At 41.5% G+C, this 24,116-nt stretch overlaps 3 protein-coding genes across 3 annotated transcripts in view; 2 read left to right on the top strand and 1 right to left on the bottom strand.

Moving 5' to 3' along the window:
• The first annotated feature begins 1,196 nt into the window (after positions 1-1,196).
• On the top strand, positions 1,197-6,026 carry sar1ab (secretion associated, Ras related GTPase 1Ab). The gene is made up of 7 exons (XM_085182372.1): positions 1,197-1,309; positions 2,205-2,275; positions 3,434-3,553; positions 3,638-3,703; positions 3,813-3,916; positions 4,018-4,149; positions 4,885-6,026. The coding sequence occupies exons 2-7, from the start codon at positions 2,218-2,220 to the stop codon at positions 4,999-5,001; spliced, it is 597 nt and encodes a 198-aa protein (XP_085038498.1). The 5' UTR covers positions 1,197-1,309; positions 2,205-2,217; the 3' UTR covers positions 5,002-6,026.
• A 1,338-nt stretch (positions 6,027-7,364) lies between these two features.
• Positions 7,365-15,069, top strand: tysnd1 (trypsin like peroxisomal matrix peptidase 1). Its single transcript, XM_085182368.1, has 4 exons — positions 7,365-8,666; positions 9,186-9,316; positions 9,439-9,624; positions 9,806-15,069. Exons 1-4 carry the CDS (start codon positions 7,597-7,599, stop codon positions 10,006-10,008), a joined length of 1,590 nt encoding a protein of 529 aa, XP_085038494.1. The 5' UTR covers positions 7,365-7,596; the 3' UTR covers positions 10,009-15,069.
• Positions 15,070-15,491: 422 nt separating this feature from the next.
• The window catches only part of spock2 (SPARC (osteonectin), cwcv and kazal like domains proteoglycan 2), a 38,396-nt gene continuing 29,771 nt past the window's right edge, over positions 15,492-24,116 (bottom strand). The window contains exons 3-10 of the mRNA XM_085182369.1: positions 21,225-21,339; positions 20,746-20,851; positions 19,673-19,781; positions 19,406-19,540; positions 18,470-18,688; positions 17,962-18,024; positions 17,136-17,267; positions 15,492-16,511 (exon numbers count right to left, since the gene is read on the bottom strand). Of these exons, the coding sequence (XP_085038495.1) occupies positions 16,372-16,511; positions 17,136-17,267; positions 17,962-18,024; positions 18,470-18,688; positions 19,406-19,540; positions 19,673-19,781; positions 20,746-20,851; positions 21,225-21,339 (1,019 nt within the window). The 3' untranslated portion in view covers positions 15,492-16,371. The remainder of the gene's footprint in view (positions 16,512-17,135; positions 17,268-17,961; positions 18,025-18,469; positions 18,689-19,405; positions 19,541-19,672; positions 19,782-20,745; positions 20,852-21,224; positions 21,340-24,116) is intronic.

The following is a 24,116-nucleotide window of genomic DNA, read 5'->3' as shown; positions in this document are numbered from 1 at the left end:
ATATATATATATATATATATATATATATATATATATAATATTCTGTAACTTCTGTCGGTGCTGTGCTTTTTTGGAAACCAAATTTCCCAGAGGAACCCACCTGAGGGATTAATAAAGTTTTATCTTATCTTATCTCTTATCTTATTTGTGAAAAATGTTTGGAATCACGTATAATTTTGGTTCCACTTCTCACGTGTACACCGCTTTGTATTGGTCTTTCAGTGGCTGTAATGTGACAAAATGTGGAAAAGTCCAAGGGGGCCGAATACTTTTGCAAGCCACTGTACATGTATCGAACAAAATAGCCAGTGAGTTTAAAAAAAAAAAGGGTAACTAAGTTGGATCAATATATTAGTTTTAAGGGAAATGACGTTTGCTGATACTTTGGAACTGGACTTATCTTTGATTACTTTAATTTATTTCATTTAAAGAATGTATTAGTGATTTTAAGAAAAAATTTGAGAACTAGTTCAGAGCAGAATAAACTCTCATGGTTGTAATGCTGCCACCTAGTGATCACAGCCCTCATCGCCTTCATTTTTTGCTTCAACTACTAGATATCCTCTGAGAACCGAGGAAAAATGAATCTTCCCATTGAACTTTTTTGTAATTTCCTTCCTCTTTAGCGTTAAAAGAGGCCACCCAAACACATGAGATATCAATGGAAAGCCCTCTATTTAGTACATCGGGACTTAGTAGGTTAGCTCAAATAAGTAAAAAGATATTGATCAAAAACAAATGTCCATTACAGAGGACATAAAATAATAAGCTGGTTCTATATATTAAATTTAGATCCCGAGGCCCAGTTTTTGTAGCCCAAAGTTATACTAAGAGGCGATTGTGTCTCCTTTATTTTTCTGTTCCTAGTAGGAAACCTGTATAATGTCTGGGTAATTTCATTTTTTAATAGAATAAATTATTAAAATTTAATTACGTTGATACTATGTATGTCGGAAAGTTACACCGAAAATGTAGAAAGATAGTGGCATGACCAGTATCCCCCCCCCCCCCCCCCCCCGCAAACTAAAAGTAAACTACAGTCAGTAGTGTTAAAAAGCAAATTAAGTTCTAAGTTCTTAAAACATATTTTAAATGAATGTTTTCAGGACCGTTTGAAGCGTACTTTTTAATTTTTTTTATTGTTATTAAAAAACTAACAAACAAAAAACCCAGCATGCGCACTTCTTACCTTGGTGTGTTAGTAGCCATCCCGGTGACGTACTTCCGGTTAACTGTCAAAGTTAGAGGCTTTGAGAAGGAAAAAAAACCAACAACGGACGAGTTCAGTTCACTAACACTGCTGACCAAGGTAACGCCGCAAATGATGTATTAAGTTGGCTTTGTTGGGGTTTAAACTTTTCCATTCAAGTCTGCTTGTTGAAACCATTTGTCGACATCATAAAGTTCGAGGACTGGACACTGTGGACCCCTCCGCGCGCTCGTGTTTATTAAATTTACCGTTGTTTATTAAAGCTGACGTTGGTACCGCGGAGCTGCACGTGATAAGCTAGACAGTAGTAGTGATTTCACTAGAACGAGCGTTTATAAAGAGTAGTGAGCTAGTCGTGATTTCTGCTTTTAGCCGTGTTTACTTGTTTCGGAGTGCTGATTTTGTCATTTCATCACTAAAACGGCAAACCAAAGTTTGTGAGCAGTGCCTACAGTGCCACAGCTTTAAATCCACAGATGAAGCAGTTAAGTGCCACGCTGACATTTAAGTGACCCTGTGAAAACATTGTATAATAAAGGCATTAACAATTGGGTAATTTCTCAGAGCCCACAGGCCACACTATTCACTTTAAGTTCACCCAGTGACAGGTGTTTGTGTGTCATTGAGCGAAGGCAGGGGGGGGGGGGGGGGGGGGGGGGGGGGGACTACCAAGATCAAGTGTCCTTGTCGCAACCCTCACAAAAATAGTCAGGGGAAGATCACTGTGAGCGAGTGAGACAGCTCTCAGATCAAACCAGCATCTGAAAAATCACTGAAGGCTGTTTGTTGCCTTGCTTAGCTCCTTTCCTTTCAAGCTTTAAAACTCGTGTGATTACACGGAGCTTACACATACCAGCAGAGTAATCCACGCAGGGTCAGGAATAATGATTAACAATGCGTTCTTTTTTTTTCATTTACAGACTTTATGACTGGTATCTTATGTACATCACCGTCCTTGATGTGTCATAATTAACTTCAGCTTTCTGTCTTTCAGGAAGCCATCAGAAATGTCTTTTCTATTTGATTGGATCTACAGGGGCTTCAGCAGTGTCTTGCAACTATTAGGTATTGAAATAAATATCCACATTTTCATCCATTATCATCCAATATTTGCCATTTATCTGAGTCTGAATTGTGGGTGTGGTAGGCTAAGTAGAGACCTCCCTCTCTCTTGCCACTTCCACCTGCTTTTCCTGAAAGGACTCTAAGGTGGCCTGAAGCCAGACTGGGTCTGCCCCTGGGTTTCCTCATAGAACATACCCTGAACACCTCACCTAGGACGCACCTGGGAGACATTCTGGTGAAATTTCCGAATCACTCCAACGGTCTTTTTTCAATATGGCGGTGTAGCAGCTCTACTCTGAGACACCTTTCAGAGGAAGTCAATTTCTGCCAAGTCTCGAGCTGAGTGTCGTCCCAGCTGCTTCACACTCATCTGCAAACCACTTCAAAGTAAGGTGGAGGTCATGGCTCAATGTTCAGATGAGATCCTGAGACCACCAAACCCTCCACCCTCCACCCCTTGGCTAGATATCCCATAAAAATAAGTCCATAAAAATCATTAACATACCTGATAAGAAAGGGCAGCCCTAGTGGAGTCCAGTATCTGCATATAGCTGGCAATAGAAACCATAATACGAAGACCCTGTAACAACAAGGACCCAGTCCTCCTGTGCCCCCACCACAGCAAACCCAGAGAGAAGCAGCTAAATACCAAGTCTCAAGTCTCCAAGTCCAGTCTAAAGTCCATGTACACTAGTTTGGTCCCACGCACGCACCCTCAAATATCCTTGAGAAGATATAAAGCTGGTCCTGTGTTCCAGAATATCAGATCTCAGCAAAAACTTAGTGTGGGGAAAAAAACAATGCAATTTTCTATGCCTCCAGTTTTCGCAGGTCAAGGACACAAGGACGAAATGCTAAACAATACCTGAATCAAACCAAAAGAAAAAGAACAAAACAGCTTGACACCGATATTGTTGTTTTACAAAATGGTAACTTGGAGGTAGTAACTAGACAGTTTAAAGTAAATTCCAGCCTGAATACTAACAAATATCCAGATTTTCACTTTGTTCTTGGCATTCACTCTATTTCTATAAAACATATACCAACCAGTTCTCATATAAATATGTCTTACAGATATTTCTATGACTATTCTGGCTCCCAGTTCTTCTGCCCAAGACTTCTTTTAAACCCATCAATTTGACTTCTTTCTGCTATCAGGGTTGTACAAGAAGACTGGGAAGATGGTTTTTCTTGGACTAGACAATGCTGGAAAAACAACGTTGCTGCAGATGCTCAGGGATGACAGGCTGGGACAGCACATGCCGACGCTATACCCAAGTAGATTTTCACTTGTCACATCAGGAATTAGCCATGTGTGTCTTGCTTCATTGCTTATCCTAAAATCAAACCCCTCTTCCTCAGCATCCGAGGAGCTGACAATAGCTGGAATGACTTTTACGACATTTGACCTTGGAGGTCATACGCAAGGTGGGAGTAAAAAAAGTGATTCTCAATCTTATTTTTGAGCTTTTTAAAATATTATTGATGTATTTGTTGAGGTGTTGCATAAAAATACTGAAAATGTGTGTCTTTACAGCACGAAGGATCTGGAAGAACTACTTCCCAGCCATAAACGGTATCGTGTACATGGTGGATTGTGCTGACCATATGCGACTAGCAGAAGCAAAAGTTGAACTGGATGTGAGTTAATTGTACTGATGTCAACACAGACAGCTGCCCATAGCTGCCACTGATAGGAATGATCTGTATGATATGTCTGATATGATACTTCTTTTGTGTAGGCCATGTTAACAGATGAAACCATTGCAAACATCCCCGTTCTAATCCTGGGCAATAAGATAGACCGTCCAGAGGCCATCAGTGAGGATGCACTCAGGGTAGTACTTGGTCTTCAGGGGCATACAACTGGAAAGGTTTGTACAAGAAATGTGGGATTAAATGATGATGTGGTGTCTGGCAGGAGCATTAGAGTTATATGGTGTTCATAATTTCTAAACCATAAACTGTATTTAAAAGGTTAACATAGCCTCTGGAAAAGTGAAACCTGTTCAAAGTACTTCAAATCTGCATTCTTTTTAATGGCCAGCAGGAGAAGCTGGGTATACTGTGGTCACAGTGGCTACCCACTTACTTTTCAGGAGCCAGATCGCAGATGGGTGGACTCAGCAGTCAGCCAGCCAACAATATAAAATCTGGTGATGACCTGCTCGGTCTCAGTGTATGCATTGAGTGGCGATCACATTATAAATATATAGATATTTGGATTACTGAGCAGTTCAGAGATACCTAACAAAGTGGCTGGTTAGTGTATGTGCATTCTGTTTAGTTGTCTGTGCAACAAGCCCAAATCGACCTAAAGAAGAAAAGACTTATGGAAACTGCTGCCCCACAATGATATTTTACTGCACTTACATTTTTTGTATAAATCTGAGACATCATTTCTGGTTCAAGACCTAAGCGTCGGTTTATTTATATTTATATATTGATCCATGCTGATGAGTCAGGGAAAACCTTTTCTAATAGAGCTTAAAGCACGGTTAAAGTTTAAGATGTGCGGTGTATTTATTCAGTGTTCATGGGCTAGGTTGCTGGATGGAGTTGTAGATTTAAAGCTGTTCTTTTTGATGTGTATTTTTGTTTCTTTTCAGGGCAAAGTGCCGCTGAAGGAGCTGAATTTGAGGCCAATGGAGGTGTTCATGTGCAGTGTGCTGAAGCGACAGGGATATGGAGACGGTTTTCGCTGGCTTGCCCAGTATATCGATTGATTGACATTCTTTTAATAGCCTTAACCAGATTTGTTCCACACAAAACTACCTGCAGTAGAGAGAGATTTTATTAAATATGCTAGTACAAAATGTGTTTTGTATTTAAAAGCCCAGCATTATTAATCTGTTTGAAGAATCCTGTATTTTATCTCAGTCGTACCGCTGCAAGTCAAAGATAGGTTATGAATCATTGGCTTGTATTATTCAGACTGAGTGTGGAGAAAAGCTCCATGCTGTGGTTCTTCTACCTTTACCTAAAGCCTGTAGGGAATTGTTTCTGCTGTGTAGGACATGCCATGGCTGTGAACTTGTTTCAGACCCGGGTGTATTTTTGGCTGCTGGTGTTGGCTTACAGCGAAGGTCAGTGTAGTTAACACTGTGTGCTTAGAGCAGCTCTTCTTTGATTGAGGATGAAACATTTTTGTTGGCACGTATGCACATTATTTATTCTGTTTTATTTTTTTTTCTTTCAATTGATCGTTTTCAAAAACAACTTTTTTTTCCCTAGAAAGTGCTGCAAAAATGTGTTGCTGTAATTGTTAAAGTCAATTTGCAAGCCTACCTCGGAGGATGCTGACAGTTCTTGTGATAGTATGTTTATTTTAAGGTTTACATTTAGGTTTACAAACACGGCCACTAACATTAATGTTACCACAAGTGCACTGACTGACTTTTTGCCTCTACTAGATAAATACGCCAGCCAAACACACCGACAGGTGACTGCACTAAAAAGACTTGAGTACTTTGTGATTGGTTGCTGCTAACAGTACGCAGTGATTTATGAGAGTACTTGGGTGGTGCTTAGCAAAAAAAAAAAAGCTTATACAGTATTTTTGGATAAAATTATCTTAAAACATTATAAAATATTTTATAAGAGTGTATTTATATTTTGCAATAAAAACTGGCCTGTCTGTTAATTCGCATTCTTAATGCTTGATATATCTCATACAAAAAAGATGTCATATTCTTGTTGGGTGTGTTGTGCAATATTTTAGCAAAATAAATATGTTTGGTAACTCTTTAAACCTTGTTTAAGAGATTTTAATTCATTTTTGGTTCATCCACCAAAGGAACATCCATCCATCTATTTATCCATTCACATTCACAACACTTATTAGTCCTCCTTGAACAGGAATGTCATACTTATTGAGCTTTAGTGGGGTGGACCGGTGAAAGGCTCCTTTCTGTCAGTGTAAAGAACTACACACTTAATACTGTATAATTATGGAAGGTTCCTGTGGTGGAACTTCAAGGTTTCTGTTATTTAATTGTTTTTCTATTACTTTGGTAATAAATAGGTCGTTATTAGTGGGGACAGCTGTAAAACCTATAAAAATACAGTTAAAATCTAAAATCCGAACCTTATGAAGAAGAATGGAAGAATTTGTTAAATTTATGTATTATTCACATTATTTTATTGTATAATGCCTTTCTGCAACTAGATTTTAGCATGTCTCAGTGTCTCTCACACTCATACTCTGATGATCTTCTGCCCTGTGATGATGGCTGCTCTCACCAAGCTTTGTTCTGTTTGTTTTTATTAAATCCAGTTCTAGAGCATTAAGGGCTAACACAGACAGACGACCCATCACATTCACATCGGTCAGCTTAGAATCACCAATGATCCTAAATGAAAACTTTTGGGCTGCAAAAGTACCTGAGGAGAAAAATGCCTCACCTTTGACTTGAACCCAGGGCCACAAACCACTGTACTACTTTTCTACAGAAATTAGCAAGCATTCGGTAGAATAAAAACACAATATGGTATTCCATATGTGATAAAATGCTATTAAAATAAAATATTTTATCTGCTAAGTAATAGTGTTAAAAAAAGTGGTTGCTGGTATTTAAACTTGTAAAAACAATCCAACATGTCTCCTATGAGCGATATCAAGTCATTTTCCGCAGGATAATGTATTCACTCCTGTCACAACGTAGAAGCTGCAGTCAGTTTTTAGAAGAGTCACTTTTATATCCTTTATTTATCCAGGTAAAGCCCCCCCCCCCCCCCCCCCCCAACACACACAAAACAAACAAAAACAAAACAAATCAGGTCAGCCCGATTAAAAATGTCTTTGTCTTTTCCAAGTGTGATAGAATAGAAAGGATATTTTTAAGTGACCCAAAATGGACTGGATTGATTACACAGTAGAACACAGAGTCATAAACAGGCAAAAAAGCTTTTTTATTTATTTTATATAAAACTCCATAGTGAAAGCAGTTAACTTCACCCTATATGCTGATATCAGCAAAGATATTATACATAAAAACACACATAAAACATCGTAAAACGTAAATAAACTTCTAATCGGGATATAGGAACTCCCTCTAGTTTCCTTGTTTACCATTGGCTAGAAGGTGTTTGCTTTCAGACCAATCAGGTGCAGGAACGAAGCAGAACCAGGAAGTTACGAACAGGGCGAAGAAGTTAGACGACACTGTGGGAAATATTTGCGATAAATAGTTTAAACTTAAGGTCACAGTGACTTATCTGAAGGTTTCTTCTCACTCCTGGAATGTACACAGTTTTAATGAGCTGCTTTTTCGAGTGTTTTAAACGCCGTTAAAACATTTGTTGATTTGCTTTGCTAGAGCATGGAGTTAAAGGACGTGGAGAGGCGCTGCTGTGTTGTCAAGGTGTCAGAGGCGTCTTCTGCAAAGAAACCGGTGAGCTGCAGCGGAATTGTTGTCCACCCTCGCACAGGAATCATCATATGTACCGGACTCCCGTTTTCACGTTTTATCATCGACGGAGACCCCCTCTACTGGGACCACGACTTCTTGCCACCTCACAGCTTCAGTGCCAAACTTCAAATCCGCGTCAGCTTTCCAACTGACACCAAGCAGAGCGCACAGAGAGCAACAATCACACCCACCAGAAGCAAAACAGCAGCAGGGCAGAGGGAGGCTGCAGCCGAGCTGCTGATGCTGGTCAACTGCGTGGAGTTTAAACAGGCTTTCCAGGCAGTGTTCCAGGAGGCCGACCAGTGGCGTTTCCATTGTGATGAGGATGAGGAGCTGCTCAGAGATTTCCACTTCCTCAGCTGGTTTGCTGTACTCAGGGCAGGTGTGGTGCTAGACAGCAGCCAGGATTCAGGCACCATCCCCTGGCAGAGCAGTGCGCCTCTCCAGAAAGGCTGCCCTGTTGTTGCCTGCGGCTCACCTTTTGGCTCCCTCTGCTTGGATCTTTTCATCAGCACCCTCAGCAGAGGCATCATCAGTAACCTCGCTGGAGAAGATAACGCTGTCATCCTCACAGACGCCCGCTGCCTGCCAGGCACAGAAGGTGGAGGGTTGTTTGTGGTGAAAGGTGCAGGCAGCGTGCATCTCATCGGGCTGATTGTGTCTCCATTTGGCTGGAAGGCTAATGAGTGGATTGGCCTCACTCTGGTCTGCTCTGCCCAGTTGGTCTTCAGGAATCTCATCAGCTGCCTGAGTGTCCAGGATCCCCTCAGAAATGTTTGGCTTCATCCAGGAGAGTCGGACATCCAGATGTCCACCGCTGCTCACGAGTCAAAAGCTGTTAAATACCCCACTGTTTGCTTTGTGGACAGCGGGCAGTTCTGGGGTTCAGGGGTAGTTGTTGGCTCTCGACTGGTTGTGACGTGCAGGCATGTTGTCAACAGGAAGTCTAAAGTCCGCTTGAAGTTCCACCATAGGGACAGGTGATGGCACATTTACTATCTTAAACCCCCTCCTAATTGAAGCAGAAATTAATTCAAACCTTATTAAACACTAAAATGTGTTAATCCACTAATCTTAGTCTTCTTTTCAAACCTAACACAGTTTTGGGTAGAAAAAAAACAAGTATAAACAAGTACTAGGAGCTTGCCTGCAGAATAACCTGGTTGGATGAGAGAAAATCAAAAATATATTCAAATTTGTGCATCAAATTCTTGATTTTTAACGCCATTAAAGATGTATTCGGTACTATTATTCCAGCCTGGGAAAAAATGAGTGCAATTTATAGGCAGTAATAAACTTCTGAATGTATGGACAGTCCTATAAGCTGACATGGACTTGCTGCATCAAAGACAAAGCTTTCTGTATGGATCTACACCATATGGGATTATGGTCTTTTCCTGTTTATTTAGCAACTTCACCACATTTTGGAAGTATGTTTTGTGATCACAGAATGTGTAAGACTAATAATCCTCACTTTTTTGGCGATTTTCTTTTCTCAGAGTCCATGATTCAGTGGGTGATGTCCTTTTTTCCACTAAGGCATCTTCACCCTATGACCTCGCTTTGGTGCAGCTCAGAGACGCTGTCCCAGAAGCTGTGGTCTCACGGATGTGTCAGAGTTTCATTCCAGGTTTGATTTCAGTCTTGTGCAGCAGAAACAGTAGAATTATTGTTATTTTCTTATAAGCAGTTCCAGAAGAGATTTCCTGCTTCTTTACGCTTAAAAACCGTAATGGCCTTTTCTAACTTCAGGTGAATCTGTAGTTGTCGTCGGATACGGTGGGCTGGGTCGGAGCTGCGGTCCGTCCCTGACCTGCGGCGTCCTGTCCAAAGCCATTAGCTGGAATTGCCAGCCTGTCATGCTCCAGACCACGTGTGCAGTACAAGCGGGGACCAGCGGGGGTGCTGTGGTGCAGAGATGCTCAGGAGAGCTGCTGGGTAAGGAGGTCCTGGAGGAAGAAAGCCATGTGCACCTTTTGAACAGAGGGGGGCACATGATAACCACAGAAAACGTCTCTGTGCAGGGAAAAGTCAGCTGTGCTTATATCAGTGGTTCAGTCAGCACTGCTGTATTTGCGCTTTGAATTCACAAAAAAAATGTTTCTTTGTTGTGTTGCAGGGATCGTTTCCAGCAACACGCGAGACATGGCCACTAAAGTGACTTACCCACATCTGAACTTCAGCGTCCCAGTGACTGTTTTCCAGAGATTGTTGCAGCACTTTGAGCAGACAAAGGATGTTAATGTATTCAGGGAGCTGGACAGTACAGAAAAAGAAATCAGGAGGGTGTGGAGACTACAAGGTGCTCAGAGCAAACTGTAACCGAGGACCCCTGCACTACACTGACACGTGGTACAGATGACAAATCAGAATGAATTAGATGAGACATTTGCAACTGAAAGAATAATTACTGCTTAATTGTCATCTCAGAGTCATGTGGTTAACCAGAAAATCTTTATAAGGGTACTAATGTTTACAGGCACTTTAAGTACATTTATACCTGTTTAATTGCACAATAATTACATTAAATTAATCTTTTTTCAGCTAATGTTTAGTGTTTTCTTGGTGTGCTGCTGGATTCCCAAGGTTATAAAATACATTTATCCATTTATAAAATAACAAAAAAAAAGATTACATAAACTGCTGGGATAAAAAAAGCAAATCATCCAACTTTTGATCCTTATTTATGTTACAGTTACAGCATCAAAGACACATTTCACAGAGCATGTGTTAGGATTTACACCTGCGTCTGGTGCATACAGTTTGTTTTTTTTATCAGGCGGGGAGGAATATTCAGCATAATAGGCTGACAGGCTGCTGAAAATGATTGGTCCCTTTGGGTAGCCAGAGGACTGCTGTTGGTTTCAAGTATTCAGACATCTGTTGGCAGACGTACCCACTCACAGTGAAAACATTTGAGGTTTCACCCACTGGGAAGCTACTGGTTCTGATTTCCATTATCACAGAAACGTGAAACTGAGAAATGACATTTCAGAGGATTGGTTGCTGTCAGTTTTTACAATGCTAAGACAAGCTTTCTGGGCCTGAACTCCTGAGGATGTGCATACGCTCTAACATGCTGAAAGGTTTCTATTTCACTGTTCCCAGGCTGAATAGTTCACAGTGGAGTTTTCAGCAGTGTCCCGAGGAGGCTGAGGAGAGAGTTTTCTAAAGGCATTGTGCTGTTCGAAGTGCTGATATGCAGACTTGTGTCTGTATCTCATTTCTGCTGGTTTCCCATAGCTACAAGCCACACTTCACTGCAGAATGAGGTGCAGTAGGGGTAGATATGAGCTGAGAAGAACATTGAATCCTTAAGGAGCATTTCGCACAGAGACGCATATGTTGTTTTTTTTTTAAATAGCATCTTATTATAGGTGCAGTGTTCGTCCATGCTGCACTGCTCATTAAAATAAGGCAAATATATAGATTTTAATTTGCTATCTGTAATCACAAATATGGCTAGCCTGTCTGCACCAGTAACCAACTTTGCTACAGTGGAATTTTTATTTTAGAAGATGTAGTAATATTCTGAGCAGTTTACACGCTACTGGAAAAACTCCAAGGAGCACTTTTAATTAAGAGTATAGCATCAAGTCAGTTAAACTTCTGGGATCTTGATCTGGTCAGTTAAGTAGCAGAGGGTTGTTAATCAGTTTCAGCTGCTTGGGTGGTAATGAAATTAACAACAGGTGCAGAAGAGAAGCAACGTTGAGACGACCTTTCTCACTAGTTTTGCATTTAGCCAGGGTCAGAGCCTCTAATAGCGTGAGGTGATACCTGGATTCTACAGACATTACACAGGTAGTTCAAGTCTTCCAGGATACCAGGTTTGCTGTGTCTCCCAGCACAGTCTCTCGAGCATGGAGGAGATTCCAGGAGATGGGCAGAGAGCCTGACAAGGCCCTGTTGAAGGGCCTGAACCCATTAGCAGGACTGGTGTTTGCTTCTTTGTAGAAGAAGGATGAACACTACCAGAGCTACAAAATGAGTTCCAGCAGGTCACTGGTGTGAATGTCTCTGACCAAACAATCAGAAACAGACTGAGGGTGGCCTGAGGGCCTGACATCATTTAGCAGACCCTTCGCTCACTTCCCAGCACCATTGAGCCTGATTGACATTTGACATAGAATACCAAAATTGGCAGGCCCACCACTGGCACCCTGTGTTTTTCTTAGTTAAAAGCAGGTTCACCCTGAGCACATGCGACTATGTGAAAGGATCTGGAGAAGTTGTGGAGACTCAAGACTGTCCAGGACCTCAGTGATGGCCTGGCCCACATCTGGGAAGAGATTCCCCAGGACACTGTCTTCTCATTAGGAGCATGCCCCAACAATGTCAGGTATTCATACAAGCACGTGGGGGCCATAGAAACTACTGATTACCATTTTGAGTTGCTCCAATCAAATTTAATCATTTTTTCCATTTGATTTTAAGGATTTCTTTGATTTCAGCCCTGTATAGTAGGGGTGCAACAATGCACAAAATTCACGGTCTGGTTCGGTTAGATATTTTTTCGATACAAAAAAATGTTCATGCCTTTTTAATTTGTCATTTATTAAAATTATAAATATATATTTTAACTCAAAAGTACAGTTTTTAAATGTAATGTTGCTGAAACAACAAAATAATTAAAATAAATATCTGATTGAGAAATCACTCATCTTTGGAAAAGAGAGTTTATTACAGAAAAATGGCTCTTTCCAAAATAAAAGCTATACTATACCCTTCTTCTGGGGTATATTCTCAGCGGCATATTAAACAAAGGAGAATCATGTGCTAACGGCTGTCTAAATGACTCGGGTAAAGTTTGTAGCATGCGTGCTTGTTGTTTTTGTCTGCTCCCACTTGTCTTTGCACTAGGATGATATAAATGTGCAGTCATATTCGTTGTGTTCCCACTAGTGCTGTCAGCGTTAATCTTGTTAAAATGACATTAACGCCATAACGCCGCAAATCTCCTTTAACGAGTTACAGCGGATTGCCCCTTGCATGGGGCTGGACAGCGTCAACACATTAACAGCTAACGCACTAGTTCCTACCAATGTAATTGAGCATTGCGTGGCACATCCGACATACTGTTTTACTTTTGTCCCAAACGCCAGATCTGAATGAGGGTGGGGGAGGTTCAATTTCGGCTAGCATTGAGGCAGTTGCCATGTTGCAACGAGCTTAGCTTTTGTTTTGCTAGCTTGCGCTGCGCTCGGTGGATCTGCGCTTGACAGTGCAGCCTAGGCGGAGTAGTGGAACGCAGACCCACTGAGCTCTCAACACAGACAGCATGTTTAGAAGAAAAGTTGATAAAATAAATTAAAAAATTTGTATTGTTCGATACATATGCCTACCGAACCGAAAGCACTGTATCGAACGTTCAATATCATACGAATATCGTTGCACCCCTACTGTATAGGCTGCTAACTTTAATTTTCATCAAAAGATGTGACATCCTTTTTCCCCCTAACACATTACCCAGTCCACATCAGTACAGGTATCCAGCATTGTTTTCCCACTGGGATCTGATGTGTTTTCAATGTGTTCCAGCAATTTTTTTGAGTTATGTAGTATCTTAACAGTTTCAACTTATCGATGTTATATGGGTATTGGTGCACACATTTAGGTCAGTATTATGAAACAACAACAACAAAAAAAGTAAAACAAAAAATAAAGGCAGTTCATCCAACACAGTCTTAGGTAAATTTGTTTATCAGAGAATTCTGGCAAAATCATGAACCCATGCAAGGTGACTTTCCTGAGTAAGCTTCATCCTCTTGACGTCAGTCATGCACGTAAGCACCTTTCTGTCTGCCAGATTGACTCGCTGATATCCTGGCCAAAAATGAGATGTTCTTTTACAAACACAAACACTTATTGTAAGAGTGCTGTATGACATTTTTGTAAAGGATCCCTTACATTTATCAAATTTGACTTGTTCTTTTAGTGTCTCAATCAAAATTTCCCTTTGTCCAAAACTCTGGTTCATGACTAACTGTTTGCCTAATTAATCATGCCCATGGCTGTACTTATGTTGTGCTTATTTGCCATTTTTTTCACACTAACAAGGTGCAAAGGAATACAATCAACTTTCTAAACCAGCATGTTATTTTTGTTATTTTATTGTATTGTTCAAAGAGCAGATTTAGAGACAAACAGCAGAAAATGACAGACTTTAGTACTGCTTTTCAATGTTCCAGGAAAAAAGGAACAAATGTCAAAGCTATGCATCAGAAAGTCGGCTTTCTTAGCTGATGTGTCATTTCAAAAATATATTTGTAGTGTTTTTTCATTGTATTTAGTGGTCTCAGTCAATAGTTCTCCAGGCTTTCTGAAGGTCTTTCTCTGGACACTGGCTGTTTTTGTTTCCCGCCCCCCATCATTGTCAATCCTCAATCAAGTCCTTGTACCTGAATATTTTCAGAAGAATGTTTTTTGTCAAGATACTTAATGCTAACCTATGAATCATTTAAGCATAAGCAAAAACTAGTACCTTGTTAACACACTCAGTATAATGTCTTTTATTGAATCAGACGTGTTCAAGTCAGACATTCTTTTAGATGAGTGGCTGCTCAGTGTTGCACTCACTCCCCACCTCCTCTCTCACACACACATAGAGCCTCCAAGGGCATCTCCACACAAGCTCTCAGTGAGCGGCCTGCCACTAGAATCATTACTATATTTTCTCACTTGTTACATCAATTAAACTTATACCTGATTAACTAACAGCAAACTCGCATATGAAATATGATTCCCTGTCCCGATTTCCTCTTTTTTATATTATTTGTCACATTTTAAATATAAACTTTAAACCTGTAGGTTCGATTTTTCATTTAAGGCAAGTAAACTGCATTTACTTGCCTTGTCTTTGTCTAATATTTAAATTGATTTGATCTGAAACATTTAAGTGTGACAAACATACATAAAATTGTACTATCATACCATTTCTCTTATTCAGAATCATGTATAATGATGGGCTGGAGACACATTTCTTTTCACATTCCTGTAGACAAAAACAGACACTAATCTATCAAGGTTACAGCTGTCTGCACACACAAAATCCAGACATTAGAACAGACATTCATCATCTTAATTAGATGTATATTTTGATTATATCATTAAGAATAAAGATGATTTACTATTAGCAAAAGCAAATACAGATAAACTCTGTCATAGCATTTTGTATCTCTGTAAATATAAAATGCTGGATCTTAAGACCTTGTACTCTCTTTCAATCACACCTTTCTTGACAGCAGCCAACAACCAAAGAAGAGCTTTGAATATCCTTCAAGAAGCCTGGTGAACTATTCCTGAAGACTACTTGCCCAAGAGAGTTTAGGCTGTGTTGAAGATTAAAAGTGGTCATAGTAATTATTCACTTTCAAGCTCATTGTACAAACTCCTCTTATGCCTTATACACTCTATTTCCCTGTTCCCAGCTTCCTGGGAAATTAAAGGAATGAAGAGTGGTTCAAGACTTTTGCACAGTTGTATAGATATTTAGTATATATGTTATATAGGATAGCCTAATATTTGCTTACCGGTGAATTTAAAGTCCCTCCGTTCTGTTAATGAGTTGATATTAAAACGCTAAATAAAACGAGCTATGTGGCTGGTTCAAGGGTTCCAGTGGTGCTAAGCTCCAAAGTTCAATCTCCTGGTAACCCACATTAACACTCCTAATGTGTTCAGGTCAACCCTAATGCATGTTATGTCATTTTCAGCAAATGGAGAGCTGGGCTCCCCTTGTGCAGCCGGGGAACAAGGTGCTTTGGCTCCAGTTTAGACATTAAAAGAAAAGAGAACACACTCAGTTGTACGGTGGCCACTGGAGCCACATAGATACGTTTATTTTATTTCATTTTTTTATTAAACACAATAACCAATCCACACTATGATACGATGTACACTTGTCAACTAAGCAGCATGTTCTGCTAGTCTTTCAAGGCATTGATTACGGGACTAATAGGTGACATTCTGCCTTCTGATACACACAATATATACAAGCTAAAGAGTGACGCATGAGAAACCTTTTCTTAAGTCATGAATGAGACAGAGCACTACTGTCACATAAGAGCTGAAGCATAAGAGATGAAAATGGCAAAGTCAAAAGGTGCTTTTCAATATTCTAATGTGGCTTTCTCTCTTTTCTTTTCTTTTTTTTTTTTTTTGCCAGATTTCTGCCTTAAAGCAAAACTGGTTATCTAAATGTTGTTAATCTGCAAACATGATCGATGAAAGACGCCAATTTGGACTACTGAAGTGCACCTGATCTTGCTTTTTTTTATTTTATTCATTTTAATGCAAAGCACCTGCAGCTTCTTAAAGTCTCCGTTATGCATCAGCTAAAAACTGCTCAAAGATAGTTTATAGGACAGACAACAGAAGAGAACAAAGATTCACAAGTATGAAGGACAAAATTCATGACACCAGACCCATAATTTCTTAACTGTGATCCCCCCCACCCCTCCCTTGCTCTTTATCATCCTGTAACAAGAATTACTTCCATAGCATCTGTATCTTCACCCTCCCAACCTGTGCCACTTTCCCCCCCCTTTGCTTTTTTTATAATCCAGTGTTGTTCTGAGTGTGAGCGCTTGATCCCGTCCATCTCTTTGCAGGATTTGTGTGTATAAGTGTGTGTGTGTGTGTTTGGGACCACTGGGATGCTCCTTTAGAGATTGGTTGGCCCGTTTACCAGATATATCCCCCGTCATCCACCTCTCCCACCTCCTCTTCTTCAGCCTCCTCTGCAGTCTCCTCAGCTTCTTTCTCTTCCTCGTCTTCCCATCCAACCCCACTTCCAAAATCACCTGAATATGCCATTTCGTAATCTGCGGAAGGGGGGGGGGCAGATGCAGAGAAATCGAATTATCCGCTGTGGCCATCTTGCACAATGCAATATATTCTGTTCATGCCTTCCTCTCAGTTTTGATGGAGTCCTTTCTGTGCCAGTGACAAATGCTAAAATCAATTTAAAAACACTGACTGCAATGGCAAAAAAAATAGGGGGGGGGGGGGGGGGGGGGGCGTGTGTTTGACTTTGTCTGGATTTTAATAGCTATTTCTAAACCTTGCCAAGGGACCTATTCTTATCAGGCACAGGTTCAGTCCAACCAGTCCTCATTTATCTTGAAAGACTTTTCTCACAGCGACAAGCGGCGCTTTAGAATGCAAATGACTCCGGACACATGAATGTGGCACTTGGTCCCTACTGTGAGTTATGCTGCACTGGGGCTCGGTCCCTTAACATAAAGAAAGCCTTGTGCAGAATGCATGCAGCGGGGACACGTGCAGAATTGCGCTGATCTGCATTGATCTCTCACTGCATTCAGCTTTCAAGTTCAAAAAATCTGTTTTTTATCGGCATCTGAAACCTTTTGACACTCACCAGAATCTGGCTTGCCACGAATCCTCGATCTGTTTTTTATCGGCATCTGAAACCTTTTGACACTCACCGCAATCTGGCTTGCCACGAATCCTCGATCCGGCCACTTCTCCTCCGTTTTGGTTGACACACCAACACTCCCCCCTGTCACACTGCTGCTTCCTGTAGAAGCCGTCTTCGTCACAGCTAGGAATGAATCGACCTGCCATTTACACGCACACACATAAATAAATAAGAGCCGAGTAAGGTAAAGCGGCCTCGCCTTCAATCTCGCACAATTTCTCAGTGCGGCTCATCACACATGAGCCCAAGTGACAATATAATGCATGCAGGATATGTGGAGGCTAATTCTATATTCCATGAAAACAATATGTTCATGGAGGAATACCCAGAGGAAGTCAGTATGCTGCAGCTTACTGAGGTGATGTGGGGGTGGCTGGCTATCATGATGTTATAAGGGAGGACGTATAAAAAGCAGCCTGTGGTCACACTTAAGTGTAGCTGTGTTTATCGGTGAGGCAAAAATTAGCCTGATTGTAAACTTCAGAGATGGGCGGATCTGTTGTGTCGCTTAATTGTGTTTCGATACATTTGTAAATGTAGTGAAAAATAATAATTAGGGACGGCTGAACTGTCTATCCAGTCTTTCGGGGGAACGTCAGCGCGTCAGGCTGGCAGACTGTCCCCTGCTCACCGCTCTGTGTCCTTGGAGAGTCTTGACTCAGAGCCCAGTCAGCAAGCCAAAATCAAATTCTGCAGTGCACACATGCACACTCACACATAATCACACACTGCTCCTCTTTACTTCTTAACATGCACGCGTAAGACAAACACAAAGATGCCCGTATCATGTTATAATCCACAGAAGGGATCAGAGACTAACCCCCTGCACCTACCAAACTTCCTCTTCCCGCCGTCTAATACTTGGATCCTCTCGAGTTCAGCAAGGCAGGGGGGTTCTTAAAAGAAGTGGAAATAAAGGCACAATTAGTCACAGAAGAGAGAAAATAACAAAAATCTTAGAGAGCTGCAACTATAATCCATGTATTTTAGGACCCTTTCTTCCCAAATAAATAACTGCACATTCCTGGGACCTAGTTTCTGCTCAGCTGCTTGGCTGACACGCTCAATCTCCGAGAGCTGTGGGAGAATCAGGCTGTCAACAAGCAGCAGAAATGTTTTTAGTGCCTTGCGGTGACCGTTTCGGCCCATAGGGGGACTGAAGGATGAGGAGAAAGACAAACACTGATGGGCCAGTGCACAACACAGACGCAGCCACACCTCGAGGGCAGCCGAGCGCCTTGAAGTTTGATTGCATGTGCCAGAAGGGAAAATGTCAGCATACAGACAAGTGAGTGCGAACCCACAAGCCTGCAGACCTCACATAATCCCCCGAACACTCACTCTCTCTCCAGAAGCAGAGGCACCATTCGGCAGTGGAGACCTTGCCGTCCCTGTAGGAATCGCAGGAGTTGAAGAAGGGCCGAATGCAGACCTCATATTTGTCTAGGTTGATGGCAGCCAGCTCGGCCTGATCCAGGTACAGGTCGCTATTGGTGTCCAGCTTGGAGAACATCCAGCCTATGGAGTCCTTACAGCTGGCCACCAGGCTCCTGTCCAGCACTGCCAACACACAGAGGCAGACAAACAAACATAGACTTTTTTCAGGGGGACAGCTGCACAAACGGAAAAAATCACGCCAGCATGCTCAGAAACATCTCCTGTTTCCAATGCAAATCAACTGCATTTATCATCCTCCTAATGCCTTCCAGTGCTGCCAGTTTCAACGTTAAAAAAAAGAAAAAGTTTTGCATATGAAAATGGCATTATAACGTATTGTTCTCCCGGCTTTACAACGCCGGTTGATGCTTGCAACTTCCTGACTGTACCCTGAAGCATAAACATCCCCCCGTATGTGATGCAGCGTTATGTTACACTATCCATCCAAGATAGTTTCAGGCAAATGGTTGCAAGTGGCACCAACAGGACAATTTGATTTTCCTGCTGTACTTCTTTTTTACTATTTTAATTATAGTGATTGGCTGATACGATTACTGATTACAAATCCTTGAACCAGAAAATAGCTTGTGGAAGGCATCCGGTTTATTTCTTTATGAGGCATCAACTATTTTTTGTGAATTTAGAGATCCAGAGATGTACAGTGTTAAACAGCCAAGAGCTACAGTGTCGACTGTCAGCAGCAGAAACAAACTTTGTCTTAAATGAGACATGAAAAATAGATTTAATGGCTTTCTTAGATATTTTATAGTATGCTACCCTGCATCTAAAGCATTGAAATGCCCTCTTCATGCAATGAGTTTATTAAGTAGTAGCGCTAACCTGATGTGGTGCTGACTGCAGTGGCTTTGGCCCCGGGCTTGCTGTTGTTGTTCTGGTTGGCATTACTCTGCAGTAGCTGGAACCAGTCCCTCAGACGCTCCCCGAGATCAGCCAGATCCTGCCCGGTGCAGCCCTCTGTGTAAGTACAGGAGAGAAAAATATTTGCTGCACCTATTTATGCAGTTATGATGGCTGTTATGCTTGAGTAGATGTGTGAGAATAAAACAAAACAAAACATGAGTTGTATGTCATGTATGTTGCTCTCACCATGTTTACTGTCCTTGGTTGTAGGAGCAGTAGTTGGACAAGGACACAGACCAGAACACTTCAGGGTAAGATCCTTCCCCGTAAGACACGCCTGCTGCTCCAGCTTGCACTGCAACACACATACAGTCATTAAACACACGCGCGCACACACCGATGACATCGACAAGGGGACACAAAGGTGAAGTGAAATGAGTTATTGCCGCAACGCAGATCAAATATTCATGAGGTGACCGACTGTAAGCCTTAATTCAAAATCAGAGTCCTGCTCTTGAATGCGCTTCCCAACCTTTACTTGCACACAAGGTCAGAAATAGTGATTCAAAAGACAAAGCATTAATCAATAAACACATGGGATTCTGTCACCGCAAGCCACCAATTGGTTCCTCTGAGGCCATACATCACGGCTCTTTGTCTCAGCTTTGTGTCCCTTGAGATTCTCCTCACACTGCTTAGCTCTGAATGTGCAAAGGTGTGTGTCGGTTCTTACCAAACCGGAATTCAAGATGTGTGTAAAAGTATGTGTACATCTGTATGACCTAAATTTGCAAGAGTTGTCAAGGCTATTTAGCAACGTAGCATATAGTAGTGGAATTTATGTGTTGAATCAGCATGTAATAATGTTCACCGAGGGGAACGAGCTACATTAGAGGAGCTCAAGTGCACATCACAGTCACAGCACTGCTAATATACGTAAAACCACATGGAAAAATTAAAGTGGTGCTCAGTGCAGTCAACTTTGTACTGTTGCTTTGCTATATGTATAAAATTCAACCATAAATCTCACTCATTTAACCACTCATTAATCATATTCGATATGTACAATATGGTTAGGTTTTGTCAGTTTTGGAGTATTCCACATCATCGGTGTGATTTTCCCCTCCCAAAAAACCCAGAATAAAAGCCAGACACAGCAAATATGATGCAAATTAAAACTATTTTAAATTATTATTTAATGTTTTTAATTTGTCAGGCAGTTTAGCAAACACTCCATTTTCAAAAAATGTTAAATTTCTGGCAATTATTTAATTGTTTAGACATTAACAGGTTAATTAAAGTGGGGGGTGGAGGTGTACCTTTGAGGCATAGTTGTGTCCATCAGATCCACACACAGGCCCAGTGGAGGAGATGGGACAGGGGTGACAGTTTCCATCAGGAGACCTGAGAGCGGGCTGCTTCAGCCTGCAGGACAAGGGGACAACACAACCATGTCAGCCTGGATAAGTCCAGCTTAGACAGCAACTGCTGCGTTAATTCAGAGTACACACACAGCAGCACCAAAACACAAGCGCGAAGCTAACAGGCCTCCTCTGTGTTGTCCAAATGCATTAGCTTATCATTAAACAGCAGGCAGTCGTACTTACACTGGTGCACAAACAAGCTTTAATACTACGAGTGTGTCCGACAGGGATAAACACTCCAGTTTGCAGCAAACTATGGAGTGCGTGCTTGGTTGAGTTGAACTCATGTTAGTGTGCATAAAGAAGGTTTTTTTTTTACTATTTTTCTGTTTTGGGAATTAGTCAATTCTTGCCCAGGGGCTACACACACTCACCTGTGTTCAAGTTTCTTGCGGTTGACGCACACAGCTCTCTGGTAGCCCTGGGCGATACACACCTTGTGTCGGCTGCACTTAACCTTTTGACAAGGGTCCTTGGTGGTGTCTACATCTGGGGAGAAAAAAGAAAATGAGACATGTACTTTAGCTTCCACACTGCTTCACTTTTCCTCCCTCCCTTTCCCCCTTTTCTGTCTTTTTCTGCCCCCTACTTGCTCAGCATAACCCAAGAGTCAGTCTAAATGATTCGAGCTGTGCTGGTGTTGCACTATTTTAAATATGCACTCTGAGGCACTTTTATTTATTGGGAGGAAAAATCTTATTCTTGAACATAAAATTACAAGAGCTTCTTTAGTTTGCTTTTGAATAACTTATAGACTTCTTCTACTTACATATTTACATTCTCTACTACACTTAAATAATTCCTGCAATCTGGGCTAAAGCCAGGATGTCTAACTCAGGTTGCCACATCCATCAAACTCTCTGCTAGCAGCACCTCACACATGCTCATATGTCATATCTGTTTCTTCCCAGCAGGCCTCCTGGAGCCTGACCTGGATGTCACCCTCTATTCTCTTTAACTACTTCAGCCTATATTCACCTGCACTATCCATGAGCACAGCTACACAGGAATAGAGTTTATTTTCACACTGCTATCACAGACTTCATATGTACGACTGAGGTTCGCCTTGAATCCTTACTGTATCCTGTTTTATGGCAGTTAGCAGGCAGGCTTAGGATCTCCTCTCTTGTTCTTTCTGGTTGCAGAATACATTAATTCTGCCTACATCACAGGATTATTGAAGCGAATTGACAGAGATCTGATTTGAGTAGCAAATCCAAAACAATACAACCCCCCCCCCCCCCCCCCCCCCCCCCCCCAATCCTGCTATGGCTGAGCTGGTTGTATAACTGATTGACTGACTGCTCTGCTGCTGGGGAGAAGGCTTGGAGGCATTAATGCCCAGATGCAGACTCCCCATCCATTTAAACTGTCAGCAGTGCAGCCTTATTCTCTGGTTGCTCCTTATCCCAGTTGGCATTGATTGTGTACACTATCTCAGTACACAATATCACAGACGTCTCCCAGCTTTTCTTACTCGACTCTGTCCTCTTTTGCTGCCGCCCGCCTTTCTTTTCCTTGCAGGTTTGATGTTTCACCACCCGCCCTGTCCAATTCACACCAGCGCATCAGCAGAATCACGGTGCATCAGCCAATTCCACCCTTTGGGTACCCTCTCTCTGACATGAAGGAGAAGGCGATTAAGTGTAGTAGGTAAAGGGCCATGCACGAAAAAGGCTATATGTTTTGCAATCCATTGAACCAAAGAAAGCAAAGGAAGGAGAGAAGGAAAACCATAAATACAAATAAGATGATCCTGATTTCTCTAATAGCAAAAACATTTGTAAATAAATCTCGTCTGTAGCGAGTGGCTACAATGCTGGCACGGCGTTGTGTTGTGAGTACAGAAGCATAAGGTGGCTGCCTGAGCCTCATGTTAACTTAACAGGCTTCCACGGATTAAAGCAGTGCCTGCAATGATGACGTTTCCATAGCAACAGGCTCTCCGTGGTCTGGGAATCATTTCTGGGTTGACTGTGATTTGCAGCTCAATCTGGTGTTTCTAAGAACTCTCTCCCTCTCCGTGTCTCAAACCCCCTGTTGTGCAATCATGTTTATCAAGCCACCTTTCTTCCATCTTTTCACATTCCTTTGTCTTCTCCTCACATCAGACATCCTTGCTGTGTGCCCTCACTCTTGGCCTACCTGTTTTGCTTATTATTTTCCACCTCGCATTCCACTATTTTTCCATCTATTCCCCAGTGCACCTACTTTAATTCTTTTTACTTTTAAAAAGCCTCTCCTATGGTTTTAAACTAATGCCTGTAGCAGTAAACCTCTCTTAATTAGGCTCCCCGTGCTTCAGTCTAATCCAATCGAGATTTGCATGAGGTTTATCCCTGCAGATTGGGGATAACGGAAGCAGTGCTCAGGCCACATACTCATCATCAGCTCTTTTATCTAGTATTTACACACCCAGTCTCTAATGTCATTGGTGCTATGTTGTTTTCTAGGTAGGAGTGTTCTCAGGTGTGCCTGCACTTCGTGCAAAAATAGTCCTGCCTGGATCAAGATGAGTAAATTATTGCTGCTAAATATGATGCTATAACTCCAGGCAACTTGGCAACATTACATTACATATATTTTTATTTTTTATAAAATAAACAGTTAAGATCTACTGTGTTAATTCCAGCTTTTGTGCTAAGATAAGCTACTGGCTTTAATTATACATTTAGTAGATGATCATATTTCATTTCCATTTAAAAATGCTGATTAGTGGCAGCTTTATACCATCTAAAACCTTTACACATTCACCAGACCTATATGGGAGAAGTAGCAGTGAAATGACTGAGATTTAACACAATTTATTAAATTAAATTATTACATTTTCTCAGAAAATATTAAATAGAAGAGCCTCAGGACAAAAAACACAATTTGTTTCACGTGCTAGGCAAACAGGACAAAAGAGTCTCTCTTTTGCCTCTACCTTGTTTTAAACAGGTTGGATCTCACAACATCTATCAATAGTCCTCATAGAGAGTGGACTCAGCACATTCACTCATTTTCATTGACCCCCCTCCAGAGTTGGAATAACAGGCTGTTTCCTTTACAGCCTTATATAGTTTGAAATTACTGGATAGAAGGAACCCCAGGCGGGCCTAAAAAGGATGCTCAGGAAGAGGTGATGGTGAGAAGGACAAAGGGAAATTCCCCAGGGAACTTAATTGGGTGTTTTTCTGTTTTCTGAGACTTAGAGTTGGAGTAGTGTGCATACAGTACATGATGTGTGCACTGTGTGCAAAGAGCTGGGCAAAGTCCCTGGTAGG

Source organism: Neolamprologus multifasciatus, chromosome 13 (assembly GCF_963576455.1).
Source record: "Neolamprologus multifasciatus chromosome 13, fNeoMul1.2, whole genome shotgun sequence".
In the NCBI taxonomy this organism is placed as follows: Eukaryota; Metazoa; Chordata; class Actinopteri; order Cichliformes; family Cichlidae; genus Neolamprologus; species Neolamprologus multifasciatus.
The sequence above is the reverse complement of the archived record's forward strand: the minus strand, read 5'-3'. Positions and strand labels throughout refer to the sequence as shown.